Source organism: Dipteris shenzhenensis, chromosome 19 (genome assembly GCF_047967505.1).
Source record: "Dipteris shenzhenensis isolate YYH24624 ecotype China chromosome 19, Dip_SZ_1.0, whole genome shotgun sequence".
In the NCBI taxonomy this organism is placed as follows: domain Eukaryota; kingdom Viridiplantae; phylum Streptophyta; class Polypodiopsida; order Gleicheniales; family Dipteridaceae; genus Dipteris; species Dipteris shenzhenensis.
The window spans coordinates 19,330,818-19,356,017 of NC_141614.1; the positions used below are offsets into that span (position 1 = coordinate 19,330,818).

The window sequence follows — 25,200 nt, forward strand, 5'->3', positions numbered from 1 at the left end:
TTGCTACACATCCGATGCTTTGCTATTGATCATCTTGTGGATACAGATGCTTTGCGTGGTTTAGAGATTCAAGGAACTGAACCCATGATTTGCGCAAGCTTATGCTAATGATTCCTTCTTCACTCCTAAAAATACTCAGAAGGATCTTTCGCAACTCATGAGTGCTTTGTCTCTATATGGTTTAGCTGCTAGCCTACACGTCAATTTCCAAATGTCTAAGTTGCTGCCACTGCATGCTAAAGATTGGCATCATCTTTTGTGGCCAGGGGAAGTTGTTTTGCCTACTCAGATTGTTCGTCATCTTGGACATCCCTTGGGATGGACGGTCACTTGCCGCCAACAAACGGATTTGGTATTTGAAAAGCTTAAAAAGGAATTGGAAAATTGGAAATTATCTACTTGGCCACTCCATGTTCGACTTCGTATTACTCAATCCATAGTGGTTGCCTACAAACAATTCTTTTTGCCATTGATGATGTTTGGCAAGAAGGATATTACATGTTTTATGTCCACTCTTATGGAAACCTTCTGGCGGTCAAAACATGGTCGTAAGAGCATAAGATTGTTCTCCATGCAGCACCTCTGTTCACCAAAAAAATGCATGGTGTTCTGAATATTCTGGATATTCACATACACATTTTAGCACATAAAGGCAAGATGATGCTGGAATTTATGCAAGGAAACTAGCTCACATACTTATCCACTCATGCAACCTTCTCAGTGGGATTTTATGTTTGGATACATTGATGCAAAGTTAAGAGCTGTCCTTTGTTTCCCTATGTTTTCGTACTGGAAGGAGATTCTCTCTCACCTTAAATGGCAAGGTCGTGATTCTGTGAATGGTGATTCCCTAAGGGCTGAGAGTTTACATTGGTCCAAAGTGTTTGATCATTCATTGGCCTTGCAAAAGCCTCGGTGCTCTTATTTTATCAATTTTAAAGGGATTTGGACTGTTGCTGATATTCTTCAACCTGATGGTACCTTGCTATCTTTTCCTTCTGCAGTCATAAGATATGGTTTGGGTCTACATTATCGACCTTTATGGCAGTTCCTGACTTGAACTTCAATATCGTCTTGAAGATTGGGCTTTACACTGTCAGAGCTCGCTTACTCGTCCTTTCATGCTGGCTAAGCTTTTTAAGGTTTTGATGCCTTCACCTTGGATTTCAGATAGAGCAAATCAGATTTGGTGCATGCATGGTGATGCCAGATGGTGGCGGAGGAGATTAAGACTGCCAAAGTTCCTCTTCGACAACAAGTTTTCTTGTGGCGGGTGATGCTTGGTATCATTCCATTTGGTCAACTATTGGCTCGCAAACATATTGCTCCTCCTATTTGTCACAGATGTCAAGCTCCCCAGGAACCTTTGAGGAACCTTTGGCTCATCTTTTTTAGCAATGCCCAGACAGTTGTGACTTTCTTTATTTCCTGCAGCAACGCCTAAGGGCTTGCTTTCCTACAGCTTCCTTTGGAAAAAAAATTCAGCTGTTCGGAATCCACCCAAAGCGGCGAGGATTTGATCTCTTTTTCACGTGGGTTCGTTATTGGGGACTCTGGAGTCTTTGGAAAGACCGTAATCATAGAGTCTTTCGAGATCCCACTTTCTACAAATTTTCCTTCTTCCAGGTGTCATTGAGGCAATCTTTCTTTGATTGCTTGCGTGCTTGTCAAATAGATCATACTCTTTTCTTATCTTATAATGAGATTTTCTGATCTCGTAATTGTGACCCCTTTGTTTGGGGACTGCTCATTGTAATATAAAGCCTGATAGATTTCACCCCAAAAAAAATAAGTGTGTGTGTGTGTTTGTGTGTGTGTGTGAGATGTAAAAAGTTTTTCTTATTATAAATTCAGTGGTTTCACCAAAAATATGTGTGTGTGTGTGTGTGTGTGTGTGTGTGTGTGTGAGAGAGAGAGAGAGAGAGAGGAGCACTTGGAGAGATCACGTTTCTGATTCTCCCGGCCCTTGTTTAGCCTTGGCATACCCCTGCCATAGCCTGACGAGGCCACTTGATCAGTCCACTTACCTCTAGAGCCTTTCCCCACTATGCGCTCTCTAGATACCCTCCTTTTTTTTTGTCTGTTGCCACGTCGATGGGCTGTCTTTCCTTCCCTTTTTCCTCCACTTCTCTCCACCTGCTCTGTGTGTGTGTGTTGGGGGGAGGGGGGGGGGGTGTAGGAGACAGTGAGATAGAAAAGGGCTTGAATTTTGGTGCTCGTTTTGCAGCACCTTACCTGTTCATTTTCAGCAAATGCGTTTATATATCTCGGCTAACCGTGTCCGTTTCAAATGCATGTTTTCTGTTCATATCCAGCCTCTGCAGTGCCTATCCTATCTCCTTCCATAATTCCACCCTTTTTTCAGCTGGTTCTGAGTGCTGTTTTTTTCCTTTGCCAAGTTTCCTTTGCTATGATTTTACTCATTCTGTGTGTTTCCGTTACAAGAATGTGTAACAGGTGGTGTGTGTCAAAATGGCTGCAGCCTGCATAGACACAAGTTACACTGGGAGAAATCATCACAGCACAAAAAGCAGAAATTTGTTGAGAATATGGATAACCCTATTCATGCCTTGCATGAGTCAATTGTTCTACATGAAGGGTGTCAAGACACGAGGAAAGGTTGGATAAAGCCTGCCCCCACTATTGGCATTTCAGTGGAAGTGGGGGAAATAGTTGACTTGGTTCTAGTATATGCAAAGAATGCAGTCATTATTTTGTTTCAGGTTCACGAGGACTTTGGGGGGCGGTTTTGTAGAAAGAAAGAAAGTTTATTAAAATCTTCGAAAGACCGATGGGTCTATGAGACTGTGAAACCCTGGTACAATCAAGCTGTGAGGGTGGAGCTACTAAATGAGCATCCACACCAATGCATAATGTAAAAATAATGCAGAATGATAGTTCTAAGTATTAAGTACAACATAGTCATGTCGGTGATCGAACTACAAATCAGTCACATCGTCATCATCATCATCCTCATCAGGACATCATAGGTGAATGAAGCACTGGAGGCAAGAAGTCGGCGATACAGTGCTGTCAGCCACTCGAGAGTGCGGTCCTGTGACGTCTCCTGGTCATAGCTCTACGCCTAACAAGGGCTACAGTAGCCCCTGCCGGACAGGCTCCGATGGTTAACATGGAGGAGATATCCCCAAGTGTAATCTGTGCGTCTACCCTCTGTCTGAGCTGTCGAGTCATTGGCTCTGAGTCCCAATCATATCGAGGTCTCGTCTCGGGGGGGGCCAGGAGATCTGGCTGAAAGAACACTGTGATAGAGCTTTGGGAGGAAGAAGTCTACCAAGGAAGAAGTCTGCTCATGTCTCCGTAATCGAAGTATCCTCTCGCGGTGCCTAACTACCTCATGATTCATGAATGAAGCCTGCCAAGCATCTCTGATCTGGATAGGAGAGGAATCGGGATAGGGCCTCATAACTATCTTTGAAGAGACAGTAGAAACGCCCGCGGATCTTATAATAGATGGGACACTTGAAGATGAAGTGCTCCTCTGTCTCAACCTCCTGCATATCGCATAATGTGCATAAGCGCCTCTCCCTAGGTAGACGCTCTGCCCTGCCGCTCTCTATATGAAGTCTATGTGAAGAGACCCAGAACTGCCCAATAGAGATCCTCAATGAGTGGGGTAAGTGGATCCGCGTGTACCCTGGTGGATCAATGAAACCCCATAGAGAAAAAGCACTTGCACAGCCAACGATATTTTTGAGATTATTCTGGCTGAGGAGAAGTATAAACAAAAGCTTTTGGAGTATTCTTCTTTATATTATGGGCAACAGATGGTGCATGTCCTGTCATGGTCTCCTACACACAATTATCAATAGTTGATCAAGCATAGATGTCCTATATGGGTTGAAGATGTGGACTTACCCCAATGCTTGGAACTTTGTTCCTAAATATTGCAGCTTCATTGGGCAAGGTTGTTTGCCCGCCTCACCAGAATCGGAATTCCAATCGCTTTTGCATCTTATGAGACATGGATATCCCCATGCCCCAATCATATTATGTTGTCGTCAATAATGTTGTGATGTGAAGTGCTTTTTACAAGCTTAAATGGGGCCTTTTTGCTGGTGCATGTTCGAATCTCGCAAGTTTGGGCACATGACATCACAATGTCCTTCAGCTCTACATAAGATGCCCCCTAAGGCAATTTCTGCATTGGTACAAAATAAGGATGTTCCTGGGCCTTCTGCGCCTAAAAATTAAATCTAACCAGTCCACCTCTGTTGTTCAATGACTACCATGACCTGCACTGGCCCTGTTTTGACCTGCCCTACTACTCCCACTTGCTGCTGTTGCAGCCAGACTGTTGGCAATGCCCCATGCAGTCTGCTGCTGTCTGCAGAGCCTATAAGGCCTGCCTTTCAGCAGCCTTGGAACTGCTATTGTACATTGTACCTGCCCCTTCTGTGGGCCTTTCTGCCCACCATGTAGGGCATAGCAGCAGCCTGTTCTTGCTGCCCACATGGCAGCCTGCATGCTGCCAGCCCTGCTCTCCATACCAGATCTGCCTCCATGGCAGTCTGTCTCTTTGCCCATGTGGCATCTCTCAGACCTTCACATGCCGCTAGTACACCTCCCTCATGTCCTCCTCATTTGGGGGTTCACAAGTGGGGAGGTGACCCTGATAATCCAACAAAGTCTTAGTGATCTATCTTGGCTTGCCTCCAATCAGAACAGCTTGTCATATATAGGCAAATTAAATTCTAAAGCATGGCCCTTTCCATAAATAGGCAAATTCAATAGCAAGTGTGGCCTTTTCCATAACAGCCCCAACTATCTTCTGGCAGATAAATTATGGAGGTTCCCCTTTCATGTCTTCAATCACCCACACCCAGTTTGAGATTCTGCAAGAAGTTGCCTTCCTTCTCAAGAGTCCTTATAAGGATTCTCCACACAGCGTCCTCCGAGGACCCTCTTGCTTGAGAAGTATAATGCACTTACAGAGTCTTAAAGCTTGTTTGCCAGTCCATCAGAACATGCATGAAAGGTTTGCCTTAAACATTGCAAGACATACTTTTCAAAAAGTTTTGCCCATTACAAAGTGACTCCAGTTCTAACATGGTCAGAATCCTATGAAACTCTCTTTCAAAGTCAAAATACTTACCTTGTCAAAATCTTTAACAAGATTTGCCTCTAATGAAGCATTATTTTCATACTCGAGCCATAACTCCTTCACTTCTTCAGCTGCAAATGCAACATTAATTTCATCAGCTTGAAAGATTTGATTGAATGTAGAACCAGTTCATGTAAGACAACTTTAGATAGTAATCTCTGTTTGAAAGAAAGGTTCAACAATCACACAAATCAACTAAGTACAAAACTGAAAATGAGCAACTGCAGAGAAAAGCAAAAGCAAACTTAAAATCTACTCCTCAAAAGAGAAAGACGTATGGGTATATGTCCTGAGAGTTTGCTGCTTTCCAATGTACACCATACACACCACAACAAATGCTGTTTCAGAATGGAAAAATATAACTTTGATTGAGATGGCATGGTGCATGATGAAGGGTAAGCCTTTGCCCAACAAATTCTGGTTGGGTGCCATTATGTGTGCAAATTATGTCTTGAAAAGGTCATGAACTAGGGCATTGAAGACTATTACTCCCTATGAGGCTTGGACAGGTCGTAAGCCAGTTATTTCACACATGAGACTGTTTGGATGGCTTGTTTATGCACATGTTCCATCTCAATTGCACAAGCTTGAGGACAAGGCCCTTAAATGAATCTTGTTGGTTACAATTTAGAAAGCAAAGGCCATCTGTTGTACTAGCCCAAGTATTGGGAAGATTATCAGTTTGATATTGTCTTTGCTTCTGTTATGCCATTGTTAAACTGTCAGCTATTCATCTACTTACTGAACAGTGATTCTCACGATGGAAGCTGTTTGGGTTGTGTGAAAGGAAAATGGAGCCTTTCTTTTTTGTTTGGGGTGGGTGAGTAGGGTACTATTTTGTACGTTATGGAGGGAGGCTGGAGTGAGTTGCCATTTACATCACAGAACTTTTAATTTTAGGCTAGATCATAGTAGCTTTCCATTCCTTGTAGAAATGCAAAACAGGAAAAAAAAGGAACACTGCTTATTCAAGCCTGCAGGTTGCCAGAATGATTTGCTGGCATTGTGTCAGCTGGAGCACCTGCAATTCTTGAATGAACTCTCATAAAAGAAAACACAAATCTATCTTCCCTTGCCAGTTTGGGGGGATATACAACCAGGACCTGCACCCTCCCTGTCAGTGCGGGGTGTGACCAGCTTGTATCCACTTTCATTCTCAGCCATAGCAAAAAATGTTTGAAGCATGTAAAGACATCTGACTTGGATTTTAATGGATAAACCCAAGTATGATGGGAGAAGTCATCCACAAAGTATGAATATCCACCAATAGTCCACATTGGACCAAACACATCACTGTGAACTTAAATGCAACTTGCCAGCTTCATCCACACTTCCATCTTTAGGGAACGAAAACTGATGCATTTTTCCAAGTAAGTATCCCTCACAAATATGTTCGGATAATGCATGCGTCTTGGGAAGATCGACAACATATTTTGTGAGTGTAACTTGACCAATCTATCATAGTTAAAATGCCCAAAACGTTCATGCCACAAATGAGTGTCTGCAATAATAGAATCCCCTCTTGCAAGTGCTTCTGCGACTCTCTCTCTCTCTCATAGGCATCAAGTCTATAAGACCTCTAGTCAATGTTCTAGCGATGGCAATGGTGTTGCCATTTCTGAAATCATAAATGGCACAACAGTAACCATAAAAAATGACTATATATCTGGATGTAACAGTAGCTGAATGGATATGAGATTCTTTTCAATTCCTGGAACATATAAAACATCCTGAAGAGGGTCTAGATCACCAGATGCTGAAGTAAGCTCAACTTGGCATAAGAACCATTATTGGCACAAGTCATAGTGCCTCCCTTAGGTGAATCATTTAAAGAAAGAAACAACTTTCTGCACGAAGTTGTGTGCTTGGAAGCCCCAATATCAAAGTACCCAGTACAAAATACATTCAGTATCAGCCATGCATGAATCATGAACTCGAGGATTATACTTGTGTCTGACAACGGAAGCTCAATCATGATGAGAAATATTTGATGACTCATCCCTCTCACATGAAAATGAAGCATGAGTAACTGCAAGGCTAGATGCTTCTTCTTCTTCTTTTCTGATTCAATGTGTTTCTTGCATTCAAAAATGTCATGTCCTGGTTTTCTATAATAGGTCCATCTTTTCTTTTTCTTATCTGCATTTCTATTCGCATCCAAGAAATTGTGGAATCCTATTGCAAGTTTTGAGGCTAGACATAGAGGTACCTGCAACTACATCTGTCACTACGGGTGGTGGTAACATTGTTAATTCTTCATCTTCCAGCACTACTACTCTTTTGTCTCCAACTCTGGAATAATCCAAATGGGATGGCATAGATGCACAGGCTCATTCTTAATTGCATTGTCAGTTAAACGAGTGATAACTCTTCACATCAGGTCTTGCAAAACAGCACAAGATGCATGGGATAAATTAACCTTCTTTAGTTAGATCCACAATGAAGCAAGAGTTGCATACTTGAACAGCAGTTGGATGCCTTGAAAATGGACGAGGGAGACAGCATAGACCCCTATTTCACCAAAGTCAAGGACTTGAAAGAGCACTTGGCCAACACTGATGCAGTTGTGTTAAATACTCAGATTGCAGCCAATACATTTAGTGGACTTTCTAACTCCTATCAATATCAAGGGTTCACAACCACGTGGCAACGGGTAATCCAACCACTATACCTTTGATCAGCTTGTCACTTTGTTCTCGTAGGAAGAGCAACCAACCACTCGACCTTTGATCAGCTTGTCACTTTGTTGTTGTAGGAAGAGCAAAGCTGTGAATCCAGGCGATGAAGCAGTTCCTCCTGCAGGTGATTATGTCCCAGAAATCGAAGACGATTATGTTCTCCTTATTCCTGAGCGTATTCTGGACCATCGACAGCGAGAGACTCGACATCGACTTATCACAGAATTCCTTGTTCTTTGGCAAATCTGAACGACTCTGACACTACTTGGCAGTCTGATGAAGACTTACAACAGTACCTTGACATTTTACAGCAGTATTTTCAGAATTTACCGTGATATTTTCTACATCAGTTCATTATCTCCACCAGGGTCTTCTTTTGAGTGGGAGGGGATGTCACGATGTGTGACGCATTCCTTTCTCTATTTCTAGACTTATGGATGGTTTGATGAATGGACACTTGTGGAAAGGTATGCCCTTTCGACGGGACACTTCCTATGAGGCACAACCCTTCACAAGAGACATCCTATTGAAGAGACATTCCTATTGTAATGTACCCTCTCATCAAGGGTCACACCCTTCACAAGGGGTACACACCTCTTCATGCACATACCCTTTGGAGTACACACCTTTTCATGTGTGACTCTTCACTCTCTATATAAGAGAGGCCCAATTGTATGGATGACACACAACATCTAGCCTACAGACATTCAAGCAATACAATTATTCCTTGTTCTCTGCTATCTCAGTCTCCTTTCTGTTCCTTAGCACATTTCTAAATATAGTAAATCTAGGATTTCTTACACAGTTGTAGCTTGAATGAAGAGAATGCGGACTACTTTTTGATTAGCCTTCTTCTTTAGTGCTAGCCTTTATCACGGCTGAGTCTGCCCTTGACATCCGGAGTGTCGACAGAAACTCATTACGAAGACCTTTGTATAAATGGATGCTCAAGTATGTGTAGGTGTGTGGATTTTATGTGTGAGAGCACATGTTTATACGATGTCTATACCCGCTGTTGGGCGCTAATGGCGTTGATGGGGATGTCATAGTAGCTAGTCCTTGCTATGCATGATGAAGTTTATGGTTTTCAACCTTATGAGTGACTAAATGAGATTGAAACTACAGAGTGTGTTCTATTTTTAGAGGATGAGTTTGGGCATGTTCCTTGATTCATCTATATATATATATATAAGTGGTTTTTGTTGTGACCTATGATAGTGTGATGTTGTGATCTATGAGTGAGTTAGGTATGTATAATGTTGTTTCTAGTATTCAGCTCTCCGAGGAGCATATAAATAGCTTGGTAAAGGTTGACAAGGCTCGAGTGTAATTGAATATATAATGAATGTGCATATCTCTTGCAATACATATTGATGTCTCTCAGTTGATATCAGAGCAACAGGTTGAGGGCAATGGAAATTGAGGAGTCTGTTGCAAACTGCTACAGAAATTTGAGAGGCAGAAATTTCTAATATGACAAGTTAAAGCAAGAGTGCATAACATCCTGACGGAGAAGAATCGCTGGTGTGTTGTGTTAGGTTGGGGAAGTGAATTGGAATTATTGGGTTTTAGATTCTTGGAAAAAGAAAATCTCCATGGGTGACAGCACATACTAGGGCAAAGGTTGAGGCTAAGGAAGAGCTATAGGGTTCCCTTGATTATCGATGGGATATGGATTTTGTAGGTTCTATGTGTTTCCTTTGATTCTTGGTGGCCTGTAGAAAATTTCCACTATCCTGAAGGGCTTGGTCTTGGCAATGAGGATTGTTAGCCATGGGCCAGCAAGTCCATGTTACTTCTTGTTAGCTGGGAATGATGCCACGTGTTAGCTATGGAGGTGCCATGTGTGGGGGGGGGCGGAGGGAGATTTATATTTATTAACATTTGCAAAAGACCAAAAAGGAATATGAAACTAAAATCTGAAATACATCATGCTCAAATGTAGTGGAATGTAGAGGTCAACTCCCCCCTGTGAGCCCCCATTTGAGCAGGACAAGGGGGAGTGAGATCTGTAGGAAGGGGGGATTGAGAGAGGCTGCCACAACAGCAGCAAACAGCTCTTTATTTTAGGGCTACCCAAGCATGCGTCTAGGGCTAGCATAGGCTGTGATTGAGGGCTAAGATGGAGGCTGGTGCAGGCCTTGCAATGGCTGGTTGGCAGTTGGCCATACACCTGATGATGAAGACCTTGCTAATGGTGCCAAAGACATGCTTGACGATGGTACAATAAAAGGGCAAGTTTATGTGGGTGAGGATTTTCTGTTTCCTGATGATGTGTTGCCTCTAGATCTAATTGATGAGCATGATGGATGCCATGAGGAGGGGGTTCTTAAGGATGATCAATATTATACATAGCTTATTGGCTTGTTCAGGCATGAAGAAGTTTGCCAGGTTGATCTCTGTTGCAAGACCATGAGTCCATGGGATGTGTGGATACCACATGGTTGGTGCTTGGCATGTGTGTTCACGCTGGTCCTTCTTTGCATTTGTGTTAGGAGGTTGTTGCTATAATGTCATCTATGCAAGAAGCTTCTTTCTTGGGTTTTGGTGGTTGTCAAGAGGAGAGAATGTTGGCATGTGATGTTTCAGATTTGGACATAGATTCTTATAGTTTGCATTGTGGTCTAAGTACTAATGATGTTGATGATGGCCTAGCTGAATGAGGTCTTGGATGACTTTACCTTGTTGTTTAGCAAGCATAGTTCCAATGGACGAGAACATGTTGAGAATTCTCATATTGGCTAGGTCGTACTAGGATACACTACTCGAGAATGAGGGTTTCCTTGTATTTTATGAGAACGAATTGAAGGCATCTCTTGAAATGGTATATGCATTGGATGCAACCTCTAGAATAGAGGATGAAACACTTGGGCATCATATCCACTCATATAGCACCTGGTTCTCATGTGCATTTGGAGGAGGGGTTTCATTATAGCATGTGGGCTTACTTGGATGATGTGACCAAGTTTGAAATTGGCTGTGTTTAGGCAAATTTCACCTTGTGAAGTTTTCGTCCATGTTGTGGCCTGCTGGTTTTGTGATAATTCTTTCTATCTTAAGTGGTGCGTTGCCCTATCAGCTAGATTCAAATGCTCGTCTGGGAGAGACTAAAATGAAATCATTTAGTCTTCACAAGCAGTTGTAGCTTGAATGAAGAGATTTTGGACTACCTTTTGATTAGCCTTCTCCTTTATTGCTAGCCTTTGTCATGGCTGAGTCTGCCCTTCACCTCCGGAGTGCTGACAGAAACTCAACACGAAGACTTTGTATAAATTGATGCTCAAGTATGTGTGGGTGTCTGGATTTGTATGTGTGAGAGCACATGTTTTTACTATGAGAGTCTACACCCACTGTGTTGATGACGTCAGTGGGGATGTCATAGTAGCTAGTCCTTGCTATGCGTGATGGAGTTTATGGTTTTCAACCTTATGAATGACTATCATGAGATTGAAACTGCACTACGTTGTCTTTTTAGAGGATGAGTTTGGGCATGTTCTTGTACTCATCTAGGTATATGTGTTTAGGCATAAACGCTAAGGGATGGTGTCTTTGGATGGATCTGCTGCTCGAAGTTAAATGTGCGGAAAACCCTCTTGAGAAGAAAGTGGGTCAACATACGAGCTTCATAGCTATGCATACTCAACAATGCATACAAGTTGTGACATAGTCTTTCATACAGAGACACATTAGAGTCTAGAGCGTCCTCTATCCATAATCAGCGGATATACTTGGGAGGTTGCTTACAGAGATGAGATGAGGGACATAGGAGGAGTATGAGGGTCCAGAGGAGTTGCAGCGCTTTACAGGTCTTCTCTTTGGGGGCCCATCTCAGTAGAGAAGAGAGACTTACACTCCATATTTCTTTGATCTAGATTCGACGCATAGATGGCCAGATTTTGCTTGTAGGAGTATGCTACTTCCCCCTCGAGACCTCACACTTCGCCCGAGATATTCAAGAGGAGACTGAGACATCACCGAATGCCACTCTGTATCAAGACATGGTTGATTTCTCCAGTTGTGGGGAAGTTCTCCTGGTTGGGGACTTCAACGCGAGGACATGGGCACATCAGGTACCACTCCTTGACTTCAAAGATGATCTATTATGCTACCAAACATTGACCTAGAGGATGTAGGTATGCTGCAAGTCAGCTGATAGGCAGGCCGTGAAGTGTCCTCTATCACCAATCTTGTTTGGCCTCTACATTGACGAGCTTGAGACTGTTATGCAAACACTAGGGGGGCTAGTTGCTCTCTTTCCGATATTTTGATTCAGATCTTGCTATATGCAGGTGATGTGGTACTCCTATCGTCCTCAGCAGAGGGCCTCCAGAGGCACTTAGATACACTACAGTCTTCTCATGATTTGAAGGTCAACCTTGGTAAAACCAAGGTTATGATCTTCAATACATCTCAAGTTGCTATGCATCGGAGGTAGTTTACTTTTGATGGGTCACCGATTGAGATTGTTTCATCATATACATACTTGGGGGTTCTCTTTTTTGGCTCTATTTTCATCATGAGACCGGCCATGCAGGCTCGCTTGAGCAGAGGGTATGCCATTGGCCAGATTAGACAGGCAGTGCTTCCGCTTACACTTTCAAGATGCTCAGACCAAGGGCTTGCTCTTTGACTCCCTGGTTCAACGGAAGGGAATGTATGGCAGCCCTTGCTGGGGGCCAGGATCTGTTAGATATTGTGTGGGCTCGTGTGGAGCGACTACATGTTCTCATGTTATCACAGATGATTCACAGTAAGCTGTCAGTTCCTCACCAGAGCATCCAGGCTGAGTTTGGATCATCTCCATTGCAGCTCGATGCAGCATTTCAGGTTATTACCTATCTATATCGAGTCAGGGCATATGGGGATTGTACCTTTGGACGCAGCAGATTACCGTGGCTAGCATTGTCCTCTTCTATGGCACTATCAGCTACTGCAGGGGATTAAATATGCTGGTTTGCGCACACAGTGAGGTGGTTTGAGGGTCTGGGGCTCCACATGGACAGTCTTCCTCCCTTCTAGTATAGCGTTGATGCGCCGTTCTCCCCACTCGAGTATCATGAGGTCAATCAGGTCATACGTGAGGATCTTCTGCAGCTACACACATTCTGGACTTGGTTGGAACCAAGTGAGCTCCTAGTGAAGCTCAGCTTCTACAGAGATCATTGCCTACATATCTCAGATGAGGGGTTTATTGACCCACCAGGATATACGCGAATTCATCTATCCCACCCACCGAGGATCTCTATTGGGCAATTTTGGGTCTCTTCACATAGACTCCTATTGAGAGTGGTCGGGCAGAGTGTTTACCCAAGACGAGACACATATGCACCTTATGTGACCTACAAGAGATTGAGTCTGACTAGCATTTCATTTTCAGATGCCCAGTGTACTATGAGATTCGAGGACGCTTCTATTGTCTATCTAGAGATAGCTCTGGATTGTTATCCTGCTTTCTCTCTTTTCCAGATCAGAGATGCTTCGCCGCGTTCATTCACGAGGCAGTTAGACATCTTCGAGGACGCTTCTATTGTCTATCTAGAGAGAGCTTTGGATTGTTATCCCACTTTCTCTCTTTTCCAAATCAGAGATGCTTGGCCGCGTTCATTCACGAGGCAGTCAGACATCGTGAGCGCCTATTTCGATCACAAAGACATGAGGAGCGTACCTTGATAGACTATACTCAGAGCATGATCACGGAGTTCTTCCAGCCAGACCATATAGGCTCCCACTCTATAGGCCCTAGACATGATAGAGACCCAAAGCTAGTGACACAACAGTGCAGGCAGAGGGTTGACACACAAATTATGCTTCGGGACATTCCCTCTTGTTTCTAGAGGGGGGCTGCTATCGACAGGAGTCATTGTCGCCCTTGTTAGACGTAGAGCTATGACCAGCAGACACCGCCAGACTGCGCCCACAGGCAGCCGGCAGTATTCTATCTTTAATTTTATGCTCTCGGGCCCCCACCCTTGATGAGGGGAGATAGAGTGGTCCACAATTGTGACCTTGGAGCATATTCCACTTGAACGCAGATGACAGAGGATCTGATGATGAAAATGATAGTGATAATGTAGAGGTTTATTATTCTGATAGCTTTTTGCTTTTTGCATGGGTGTTGATGTTTAGCTAGTAGCTCCATCCTTTCAGCTTGTTTGTATCAGGTTTCTTTGAGTCTCATAGCCCCATCGGTCTTCCGAAGACTTTAGTAAACTTTCTTTCTTTCTTTCTTTTCTTCATAGGGCTTAGCTATATGGGAAACCAAATAGATGGAGTGTTGCCATTTTCATGGATGAAAAGTTTCCGCTTTAGTCGGCTACATTGGGTGCCGTCTAGTCGCTATTTCTGTTCTGTTGGTCGCCGCCTCAAGTTGGTGTACCTAGATGCATCTTCACGTTTTCTATTAGTCATTGTCGCCACCTCTACACAGAGCTAGTAGCTGCTAGCAGACAATATATCAGATCTATATTCTTCTGTCTTGCTGGTCGAATCTGTACCTTGCAGCAGACATTTCTCTAGTGTTCGCCGCTTATGCCTAGGTGAGCTCCTCGAGCAATAGTGCACCTTCAAGCAGTCCCTGCCTCTGTTTTAGGAAAATTTCTTTTGCTGCAGCCATTGCCATCAGGTCTTGTAGCGTCATTCAGTTGCCATTGGTTTGGAGGAAAGGCTGTCCAGCGAAAATCAGGTCGTGGCCAGCAGTGTGCTGTTGCTTGTGTGTAAAGAAAATCTTCCCAACAGCTTCAAACGCGTCGCTTAAGTCAGGTCTTGTAGCAGTCCGTACAGTCTGTACGAAATCTGGTCTTTTTTAGGGTTGCATTTGCTGCAAGCTGCCACTCAGGCTTTTTGCTAAGTTTTGGATGTGATTTACTTTGTTTCTAGCACATTTGCCATCTCAAATTTGGGGCTTTTGCTCCATTTGTTTCGGCATTTGGCCCTTGTGCCTCGGGGGTTTATTTCCAGGTACTAGGTGCATTTGCACTTGAATTAGTGGAGTCACTTTGTGCAGTCAGATTACTTTGGGATTTGTGCATGTTACTTTTTTTCCAGAGAAAAGGACTTCTATTAATGCTTGAAAACCCACCATACAAATCACCAAAAACGAAATGTGCTAACCATGGGAAAATAAGCAAGACCGAACTTGGTTGTCGAAAGAAACCAACCTATTTCCAGAGAACCCAGCCCATTGCCAAGGAAATCTCCGGAACAAGGGCTAACAACCAAGGTGGCAGACTATACATCTAGTGATGAATACTCTCGTAGTGAGAACATAAAAATGCTTGCAGAAATGCTCTCACCTTTTTGCGATCACTGTAGAATCCTGAGTCCTGTGCTTCCAGATGGGGCACAGGGTGTAAATAATGTTCTGCCAGATGCGACAAGTGTGACTTCCGGGGAAACTTCGTGTCCTCCCATCACCAATTTACAGCGGGCAACCCAAATGTTCCAAGCATTGATGCTGAACACCGTCTCCCATACACTATCCTCTGGCACAGGCGGAGGGCGTAGGTGGGAGGGAGGCACTGCATCATGTGCCTCAATCCTAACCACATGCTGGCCTTGGATCCGGTAAGATGGGAGGCAATTTAGAAAGCATGGCTCCCCTCTATAAGCCACACGACCATTCCCCATGTGAAATCTCGTTGGATCCGCTGCACACTAGCCACAATCTTGAAAGCTGTTGACCAAATCCTCTGTGCTACTGGGCATCCCTACTCTGTCTGTGTAGCAATGGCAGCCTCCATCATCCGCATCTGCTCCAACCAGGCACATTAAAGTGATTTCTTTGGAATGCTTGCCCCTCCAAGTACCCTATGTGGTCCTACATGATGCATGAGGCATTCTGATTTTCACAGCTTTGCTCTTCCTACAGCAACAAAGTGACAAGCTGATCAAACCAGTTGATCAGCTAGGGCCACTCGATGTTGAAGTACAAAATTCGTTGGTACAATCGGAGTGTGTCCATAAGCTCCTTGGAATGGAGTCATGCTGATGGCACTATGGAAAGAGTTATTATAAGCAAACTCAAGGAGTGGTAGATACTCTTCCCAGGCTACTAGGCGTGACTGAATATAATGTCGAAGCATTTCTTCCAGAACTTGGTTGACTCTTTCAGTCTGGCCATCTGATTGTGGGTGGTAGGCTGAACTGAACAGTAGAGTTGTACCCAAAGATTCGAACTGTGAAATCCAAAAGTGACTAGTAAACTTAGGATCTCTGTCGGATATGATATTCTTGGGCAATCCATGGTGTCAGAAGATGTGTTGTATAAAGAGTTTGGCTATGTCCGGAGCCTGTGCACTGCTTTTGCAAGCAACAAAGTGTGCCATTTTGGACAATCGATCAACAATTACCATAATCTGAGTGTTACCTCTGGAGGATCGTGGTAGTGTTGTAATGAAATCCATGGAAATACTTTCCCACCTTTCAGTTGGAACTGGAAGAGGCTGAAGAAGTCCTGTTGGAAGTCGTGGGCTTGCTTTCATTTGTTGACAAGATAAGCAAGATGTAACCATTTTGATGACGTCGCTTTTCATCTGAGGCCAGTAGTATGTTGCACTGAGTAACCGATAAGTCTTGTTGATGCCTGGATGGGCAGCATAAGGAACTACATGATGCTCTTTTAACAAAAGACGTCGAACATCCTTGTCATGTGGTACACAGACACGATCTTGATAATACAGAAGGTCGTCCGTATAAGAATAGGATGAGAAAATCTTCTGTTCGGAAGTCAAAGGTTGATCTTTTGAAAGAACTTGTACTGCAGTGCCGAAGTCTTTATCATTGAAATACTTTTCTTTGAATGAATTCGAAACATCCACAGAAATGTAGAGATTACCATAGCTGATGCGAGAGGTAACCTGCTGAGAGCATCTGCAACTACATTGCGTAGTCCTGGAATGTACTCAATGGTCATGTGAAAGTTGGCCAGAAACTCAACCCAGCGTGCTTGTCGAGCGTTCATGACTGGCTGAGTAAAGATATACTTTAAAGAGTGATGGTCTGTTTTGACCACAGAGTCGGCTCCCATGAGATAATGTTTCCAAGAGCGATAAGCATGTACAACGGCAAGAAACTCCTTATCATAAACCGGGTGTCGGGTTTGGATATCAGAATATTTATGGCTGTCAAAAGCAATAACTCTGCCTTCTTGCATCAAGACTGCTCCTGTAGCGATGTCGAAAGCGTCGGTCATGACCTCAAATGGAAGGTTTGGGTCAGCAATAGCCATGACTGGTGTGGTAGTGAGTGCTTGCTTGAGTTGTTGGAAACTATACTCTATTTCGGGAAGCCACTAAAAAACTGCTGTGCGTTTCAATAATTCGGACATAGGAGCTGCGATTTCGAAAAACTGATAGACCTTGGTATGGTAGAAGTTTGCCATCCATAAGTCTAGAAATAGAGAAAGGAATACGTCACAGATCGTGACAAACTGCTTGTGACGACTATTCAATTTCACTTTAGTCTCTTCCAAACGACTATCTAAGCAAAGAGATGCTTAGACAATCTAGACCATTGCCTATATGTTATGAAAGGTGGTTGCTGCCAAAGATGCTGACCACCATCTTTAGCAAACCCACTGTGTCAATATTGTCCATTGGAACCCTGGAAGAATGTAGAAGCACATAATGATAGTCAATGAACCAATAGCCCTACATGTCAAGCGTAAAACTCGCATGTAAAATCGCCACGTGTTCCATATGCAAGGATTGACATAAAGTAAAGATCACCTCCATAGACACATGTGCATAGAAACTTTGAGAGAGGACGCTGAACACTATGCATTCAATGCTGTCCCAAGATGACAGATTCATGAAGGAAGATAAGTATTGATGACAAACTCGTGAAGGCATAAAAGTATCGATGCTCATGAACCATTGTGCATTCCCTTGGAAATTCAGTATTCAAGTGAAGGATGGGGCATCCCCCTTCAACAGGTCTCAAAGGAAGCAGGCTGGTTACCTATCAACCTAACTATGGTAAAGCCATATGCCTGAACCCTCCACCAAAAGTAGGTCCAGAAGAAAAATATTGGTCTGTTTTTGGGTGACATTGTGTCATCATATGACGCATCATAGATGAGACTTTAGTACGTGGCAAAAGTGCTATCATGAAAAGCTGCCATACAAAGAAATGCTTATGCATATGAACTCAAGGTTTACAATTTGTGAGAAAATGAGAATCTAGTGCCAAGGACCTAGAAGGCATTTCAACTTACCAAACCAGATTAAAAGAATGGGGCTTCACTAAATATGGGCCCAAACAACACTAAAAACCCATAAATATCATTAACTTTACTATACAAATATATACCTAGGTGAATCCAGGAACATTCCCAAACTCATCCTCTAAAAACACAACCTAGTGCAGTTTCAATCTCATGACAGTCACTCATAAGGTTGAAAACCATAAACTCCATCACACATAGTAGGGACTAGCTACTATGACATCCCCACTCACGTCATCAGCGCCCAACAATGGGTGTAGACCATGTACCTAGATGAATCCAGGAACATTCCCAAACTCATCCTCTAAAACCCCAACAGTGGGTGTAGACCATAGTATAAAAATATGCTCTCACACATACAAATCCACACCCCCACACATGCTTGAGCATCCATTTATACAAAGTCTTCATACTGAGTTTCGGTCGTCACTCAGGAGGTGAAGGGCAGATTCAGCCATGGCAAAGGCTAGCACTAAAGGAGAAGGCTGATCGGAAAGTAGTCCAAATCTCTTCATCAAGCTATAACTACTTGTGAAGTCTAAACAATTTCATTTTAGTCTCTCCAAAACAAGCATCTAAATCTAGCTGATAGGGCAATGCACCATTTAAGATAGAAATAATTATCACAATACCAGCAAGCCGCAACATGGACGAAAACTTCACAAGGTAAAATTTGCATGCCCGCTTATACGACAGAAGCATATACCTAGATGAATCCAGGAACATTCCCAAACTCATCCTCTAAAACCACAACATAGTGCAGTTTCAATCTCATGATTATACAAACCCAAAAAGGCATATGAAAGCACTAACAGGGAGCTTCATTTGTATAAATCGAATCTCTCCATGTACACAGTAGGAATCAACACATAAAACTTCTAATAGAGAAAGGGAGAATGTTCTCGGTAAACAAGGGTCTACCTGCAAGACCGCCTCCAAGTAAACTACACATCTCATCAATCGCAGCCTTCTCTCGCCTACTTTTTTCTTCTTTTGGGATACCATCGGAAGGAGTTATATCACCAACTATGGCTGCAAAAAGAGTCAAGTGAGCATAGAACTCTATAGACCTTAGACAATTAAAGACGTTATACAAATAATTGATAATATAATGCAGCCAACAATCTCCCCCCCCAACAATTGGGCAACAAGTACATGGAGCCACAGACAGGTTTCTCCAAAACATTATTGAAACTAGGCAACTTGGCAAAAGAGAAATATCGTTACAGAACACTACACTACGAATTTGGCCAGGTGCAAGACAAGTATTTGAAGAATATTCCTTCTATTCTGAATAATCGTTTAAATCAATAAAATCTCAGTCAATTTGGACCATATGATGTTGACTCTGCAGTTATTAAATATGCCTGTCAACATGAAGAGCACATTTGTCAAAAGATTAACAAAGTTATAATGAAGCATATCATCCTCTGCCACAAGTACATTTAAATCATGCACATGCACATCTAGAGCAACATCATGTAGATTGGAGCAGCAGTATGCATCGCTGGACACCCACAGCATGCATATCTGGAAAGCAGCAACAGCAGCAGTCAACATTGCAAAAGCAGCAGACTAAAAAACAGATCAGAAAACACAGAGCTGACTTTTTGGTCAAACTGACTAGTCAAGAAGTTGATTTTCTCGTCAACTTTGACTTGTATGTCAAGGTCAACCTTGACCTTTTTCCCAGGCTGACCTAGGGAGGGTTTCAATATACAAAGACCCCATTCATGCATGGTTCATCACCAGCTCTTCAGTCTTCAGCTCCAGCAGTACCTTCTCCAGCAACAGTGCCAACATAGCCTCTACAGCCAGCAAGCCATGTGGGGTCCACTTTCTAAGCTAGCCCTCTTCAGCCTCTTCATTTAGTCACTCAGGATCACTTACAATTGCACACTTTGAGCACTTATGACTAACAAGGCCACAAGCAATAAATTAAGTGGATATTATGGATGTGCATGGGCTTTATCTCTCGTCTCAGTTAGCACCCATGCTTCCACACACAGTAGATAGCATGGGCAAGCTTGAGGAAAGAGTCTTTAGTCCTTATGCCCATTACATAGCAATACATTGCTTTGATACCCACATTGAAGACAGAACAGAGCAACAGCTGGACGTAGATGTATTGGAAAATGCACAATCATCATGATTCTAATGCAGCAACTGTCATGAATCAGCGTTTACCTTCAGCAATATCGTGAACCACTGCCATTTTCACACACCTGCAAAGAAACAGTCCATACATAATAGCACATGAGCTCCAGGTGAAAAGAAGTCATTACCAAGCAATATTCTGCAAACAATTCTAAAGCATGCCGTATGAAAGAATAAGTGCTCACTCAACAAACAACAAAGGAATTTACCAAAAGTCAAATGTAATCATTCAATAAAAGCTATAGCCCAGATGCAAGACGGTTTTGAACATATTTTGCAAAGAAGGCCGTGTGCAAAGCCGGTCATACAATCGAGAGCACACAATGTGTGATATTGTAGCCTGCTTATAGCCCGTTTCAATAAAACTACAAAAGTGTACACATAGAATGCCCACCGTTGGAACTGATGTAGGTGACAGCAGAAGCAAAGCACAATGCTCTATTTTAGCATGAAATACTAAAGCATATACCTAGATGAATCCATGAACATTCCCAAACTCATCCTCTAAAAACACAACATAGTGCAGTTTCAATCTCATGAAAGTCACTCATAAGATTGAAAACCATAAACTCCATCACGCATAGCACGGACTAGCTACTATGACATCCCCACTGACGTCATCAGCGCCCAACAGTGGGTGTAGACCATAGTATAAAAGTATGCTCTCACACATACAAATCCACACACCCACACATACTTGTGCATCCATTTATACAAAGTCTTTGTACTGAAATACTAAAGCATGCATCAAAACAACCACAGACCAGGAAAGAATCACCTGTCTCTGTTAATGCCAGGTACATCGGCTGAAATAATGGCCATAACAGCCATCCGATACATATGATCAGCAATGGACTCTGTCTCCTTCAATCCATGATTAACCCATCCTGTCCTCTTTGTAGTCTGAAATACATCAAGGACTCTAGATCACAAACATAATCATCAAAATACAAAAAATTGATAAGGCATCGTTATTTGCCTGTCTTTTCAGGCTGGATAGTGACATGGATACTTATTCTAACCTGACTGACGCGGGATCATTACACCTCCCAATAAAGCAGCACAAGCAAGATCAAGATTAATTTAAGCGTACTCATACCTTTGGCTCTTAAAAAAGGCTCTTCAAAGAGCAAAAAGGGTCACATTGATAATGGTTAGTTGAGTATCAAAGACCATAAAAAGATAATAGTTTGCTTTGCACCAAGAAAGGCCTCTTTTCCTAAGACTATCCTTGGACAACAAAGCACAGGCAGAAACCAATGGCATCACAGACAAATGTCCCAGATGAAGAAATCTCTAATTGACTTCCTGACAGAATCTCACGATCAAAACCTGATAGATTCATAAATTGAAGGTTTCCAAGAGGAGCTTCAAAAGCAGCACAAAGACCATCATACGAGAGAGAACTTATTATCTGTACTTCATACCTACTGTGTCTAACACACACATGTAGATGACAATCAAGGACTTGTGTATGCTAATTATTGCTTTATTGCTTATGGCCCTGACAAATCATCAGCTGCATGCTAGGTAGGAGGTAGCTATACAACAAAGGCTAGCGCTGCCTGCTCTGCCGCCTCCTTGCCAGCCCATCCCCCCTTCCTGCCTCTCTTTCCCTCCCGCTCCCCTCATCCTGCTTGCCCCCTTTCCTCTTCTATCCCTTTCCATTCCCAGCGTGCTTCGGGCTGTGGTTTCTAACCCATATGGCCTTTTCAGGGCTGCCGCCAGCAACTACATATTTTGACCGTTTAAGAGCCTTCACCTCTGAGTTTTTCTGTTACACCACACCCGCTCAAAACCCTTACCATGTCTGCAAACCAATGAACCTAAATACACGCTTATTTTGGGGGGTAAAACTTGCTATTTCAATGTAAAAGAAATTTACATTCATAACTTCCCCACAAGGGAGCAACTACTACGCAAGAACTAGAAACGGCGATAATGATCTCCAAGAAAGTAAGCATCTTGGAGAGACTCATGCAAGTAGGAACAAAAGAAAGTATAAACAGCCACGAAGGAAATAAGGACCACAGAGCCTAGTAAAAACACTACTAAAAGAACTGATTAGTCTGGTATGGAGGCATATCCCCCAAACAATTATAAATGCCTGCCAAAGGAAATCTTGGGCAACGGGCATGAAAAAATGCTACCAATCTTAGAAGAAGATCACGAGCAATAGGGCAGGTCCAAAGAAGACGCAGCACACTCTCTCTTGGATGCAAACATGTAGGACAAGCCGAGGAAGCAATACGCTTAGCAACCAGAAAGAGCCCACTAAATTGCCGCATAAAGACTTTTTGGGAAGGCATACTGAGCATATCCACCTGTAAAGCCATGTGTGAGGAAGTGGGCTTATCAGTATCCCACAACATACAAAAACGATTAATTATTCCCAAGAGAGCGCGGGGAACAAACCACTTTTTTCAATGCTCTACAAGAAATGGGAAAGCAGACCTACAATACAAGAGTAGGTCCACCACCTCTACGCAGACAAGACATTTGTGCCCAATGTCATGAGGACGTGATTTTTGTATGCAAATAGACCCGTGGATAATTTGGCCTTGGGGGACTGGCCTAGAGGAAGTGCTAAACTCCTAAAAAGTCCCTAGGAATCAATGTTAAAGTGGGACCTAGTTCTAGACACATTTACTAGGCCCAAATGGTACATTCACTAGGCCCAATTGTTAAGCCCAAGGCAAGGAATAAGTGTGACCAAAAGGAGTGGGTTAGAGGCATCAATGACTTGCCATGTGGCAGTCCAATTGATTGCATGTGTTTACATGCACATCTTTCTCTCTTTAACACGCATTTCGAGGCTGCTCCCTAGCTGTACGACTCTTCTCCATGCATTTTCAAGGCTCACGGCTGGTTGTACGGCTCATTGCTCCTATCCGTTCTCATTTCCACGCTCCTTGTGCTTGTCCGTGATCATTTCCACGCTTAAGCTCGTACCCGTGATCATTTTTGCACATCGAATCTTGCTCCTCTCTCTACCTATATTGGGTCAAGGGGTACGGAGATTGCACTTTTGGATGTAATAGATTACCGTGGCTAGCATTGTCCTCCTCTATGGCACTATGAGCAACAGGTGATCAAAGATGCTGGTTTGCACGCACGGAGAGATGGTTTGAGCGACTGGGACTCCACATGTATAGACCCCCCCCTTTCCAGTATAGCATTGACGCGCCTTTTTCAGCTCTCCTATCTCATGAGATCAACCAGGTCATTCGTGAGGATCTTTTGCAGCTACACACATTCAGGACCTAGTTGGGACCAAGCGAGCTTCTGTTGAAGCTCAGCTTCTACAGGGATCATTGTCTACATTTCACAGCAGAGGGTTTTATTGACCCGGCAGGATATACACAGATCCACCTACCCTACTCACTGAGGATGTCTATTCGGAAGTTTCGGGTCTCTTCACATAGACTTCAGATCAAGAGTGGCAGGGCTGCGGGTTTGCCCAGGGAGAGGTGCATATGCACATTATGTGATATCCAGGAGATTGAGTCGGAGGAGCATTTCATTTTCAGATGCGTGTCATACTAGGAGATCCAAGGACGCTTCTATTGCCTCTTCAGAGATAGTTCTGGGATATTGTCCTGCTTTCTCTCCTTTCTAGACCAGAGATGCTTTGCCATCTTCATTCACGAGGCAGTCAGAGACCGCGAGCATCTACTTCGATCACGGAGATCGGGCACACCTCCCTGATAGACTCTTCTCAAGGCTCAATCACTGAGTTCTTCCGGCCACACCATGTGGGCTCCCACACCACGAGGCCCCGCCATGATCGTGACACAGCCAATGACACGACAGTTCAGACAGAGGGTTGATGCACAGATTACCCTTGGGGATATTTCTTCTCTGTTTAGAGTTGGGGCTATCCGACAGGGGTCGCTGTAGCTCTTAGTAGACGCAGAGCTACGACCAAGAGACGACATAGGACCACAACTGCAGGCAGCCGCCAGCACTCTATCTCTGACTTTATGCCCTCACTACCTCATTCCCCTGACGCTCTGATGATGAGGATGTTAGTGTTGAATAGGCGATCATCATTCTAACATGGCTATGTAGCACTCAGCACTTATCATTTGCATTTTGCATTGGAGTGGATGCTCGTTTAGTAGCTCCACCCACACAGCTTGTTTGTATCAGGATTTTTCACAGTCTCATAGACCCATCGGTCTTTTGAAGACTTTAATAAACTTTCTTTATTTCTCTCTCTAGGTGCCGTTTTCTTGTGGCCGCCCCTTGCTTTGATCATCAGCTGCCTCCTTGAGGTGTTCCAACCAGAAGCCGACCCCCCTGAGAGCTGGTTCGACACCCTTGGAAGCTGATTCGACTCCTTTCCTGCTGTTCCTCGACTCTCTCAGGACTGATGGTCATCTATGCGTCGTTGCGGGCCTGGATAGAGGATAGGAGAGAGGTCAGAGGTCGCCCCTCTTCCATAAACAATGGGTACAGAAAATCTGACCTCCCTTCGGATATTTTTGACCATGTTTGAAGCTCTTTGTCCCTTCTTGTGATTCAAATATTTCCCCTGGCAAATTCGAGCTGCAAATTGATACCCAAACACAGAGGGTATGCCGAATTTGGTCCCAGAGGGTCAGTTTTATGAATTTCATCTTGCCTTGAGGTCACTTGTGCATTTCGAGATTTATGTTGTTGCTTTGTTGCCCTGAGAGACTGGACACTTGATCTTGGGACTGCCAAACACTCTTTTGCAAGCTGGATGCCTTGTGGAATGCATTAGACAGCTTTCATTTGGTCACAAATACTTGGAATGTCTTAGCCTTGCCTTGGTAATTGGGTACTAGTTGTACTTGGAATTGGATGCCTACTGAAGCCAGGAATTGTGGCTTGGACAGTGGGATTGCCAGTGAGGACAAGTTCAAGGGAGAGCCCTTGTTGTAAAAGAGCACATTCCATTGACAAAAGAAATAAAGAAATACCGAAAGGAGTGCCAAAGCATTTAGGGCCAATCTGTGTCTCTTGTGTATGGTTTATGAGCAGAAGCATTC

At 43.4% G+C, this 25,200-nt stretch overlaps 1 protein-coding gene across 1 annotated transcript in view; it reads right to left on the reverse strand.

Annotated features, from left to right (window-relative positions):
* Positions 1–25,200, reverse strand: part of LOC147890186 (uncharacterized) — a 43,724-nt gene that overhangs the window by 12,127 nt on the left and 6,397 nt on the right. Inside the window, exons 2-5 of the mRNA XM_087390861.1 lie at positions 20,961–21,085; positions 20,213–20,250; positions 18,947–19,057; positions 5,117–5,196 (exon numbers count right to left, since the gene is read on the reverse strand). Coding sequence (XP_087246987.1) covers positions 5,117–5,196; positions 18,947–19,057; positions 20,213–20,250; positions 20,961–21,085 — 354 coding nt within the window. The remainder of the gene's footprint in view (positions 1–5,116; positions 5,197–18,946; positions 19,058–20,212; positions 20,251–20,960; positions 21,086–25,200) is intronic.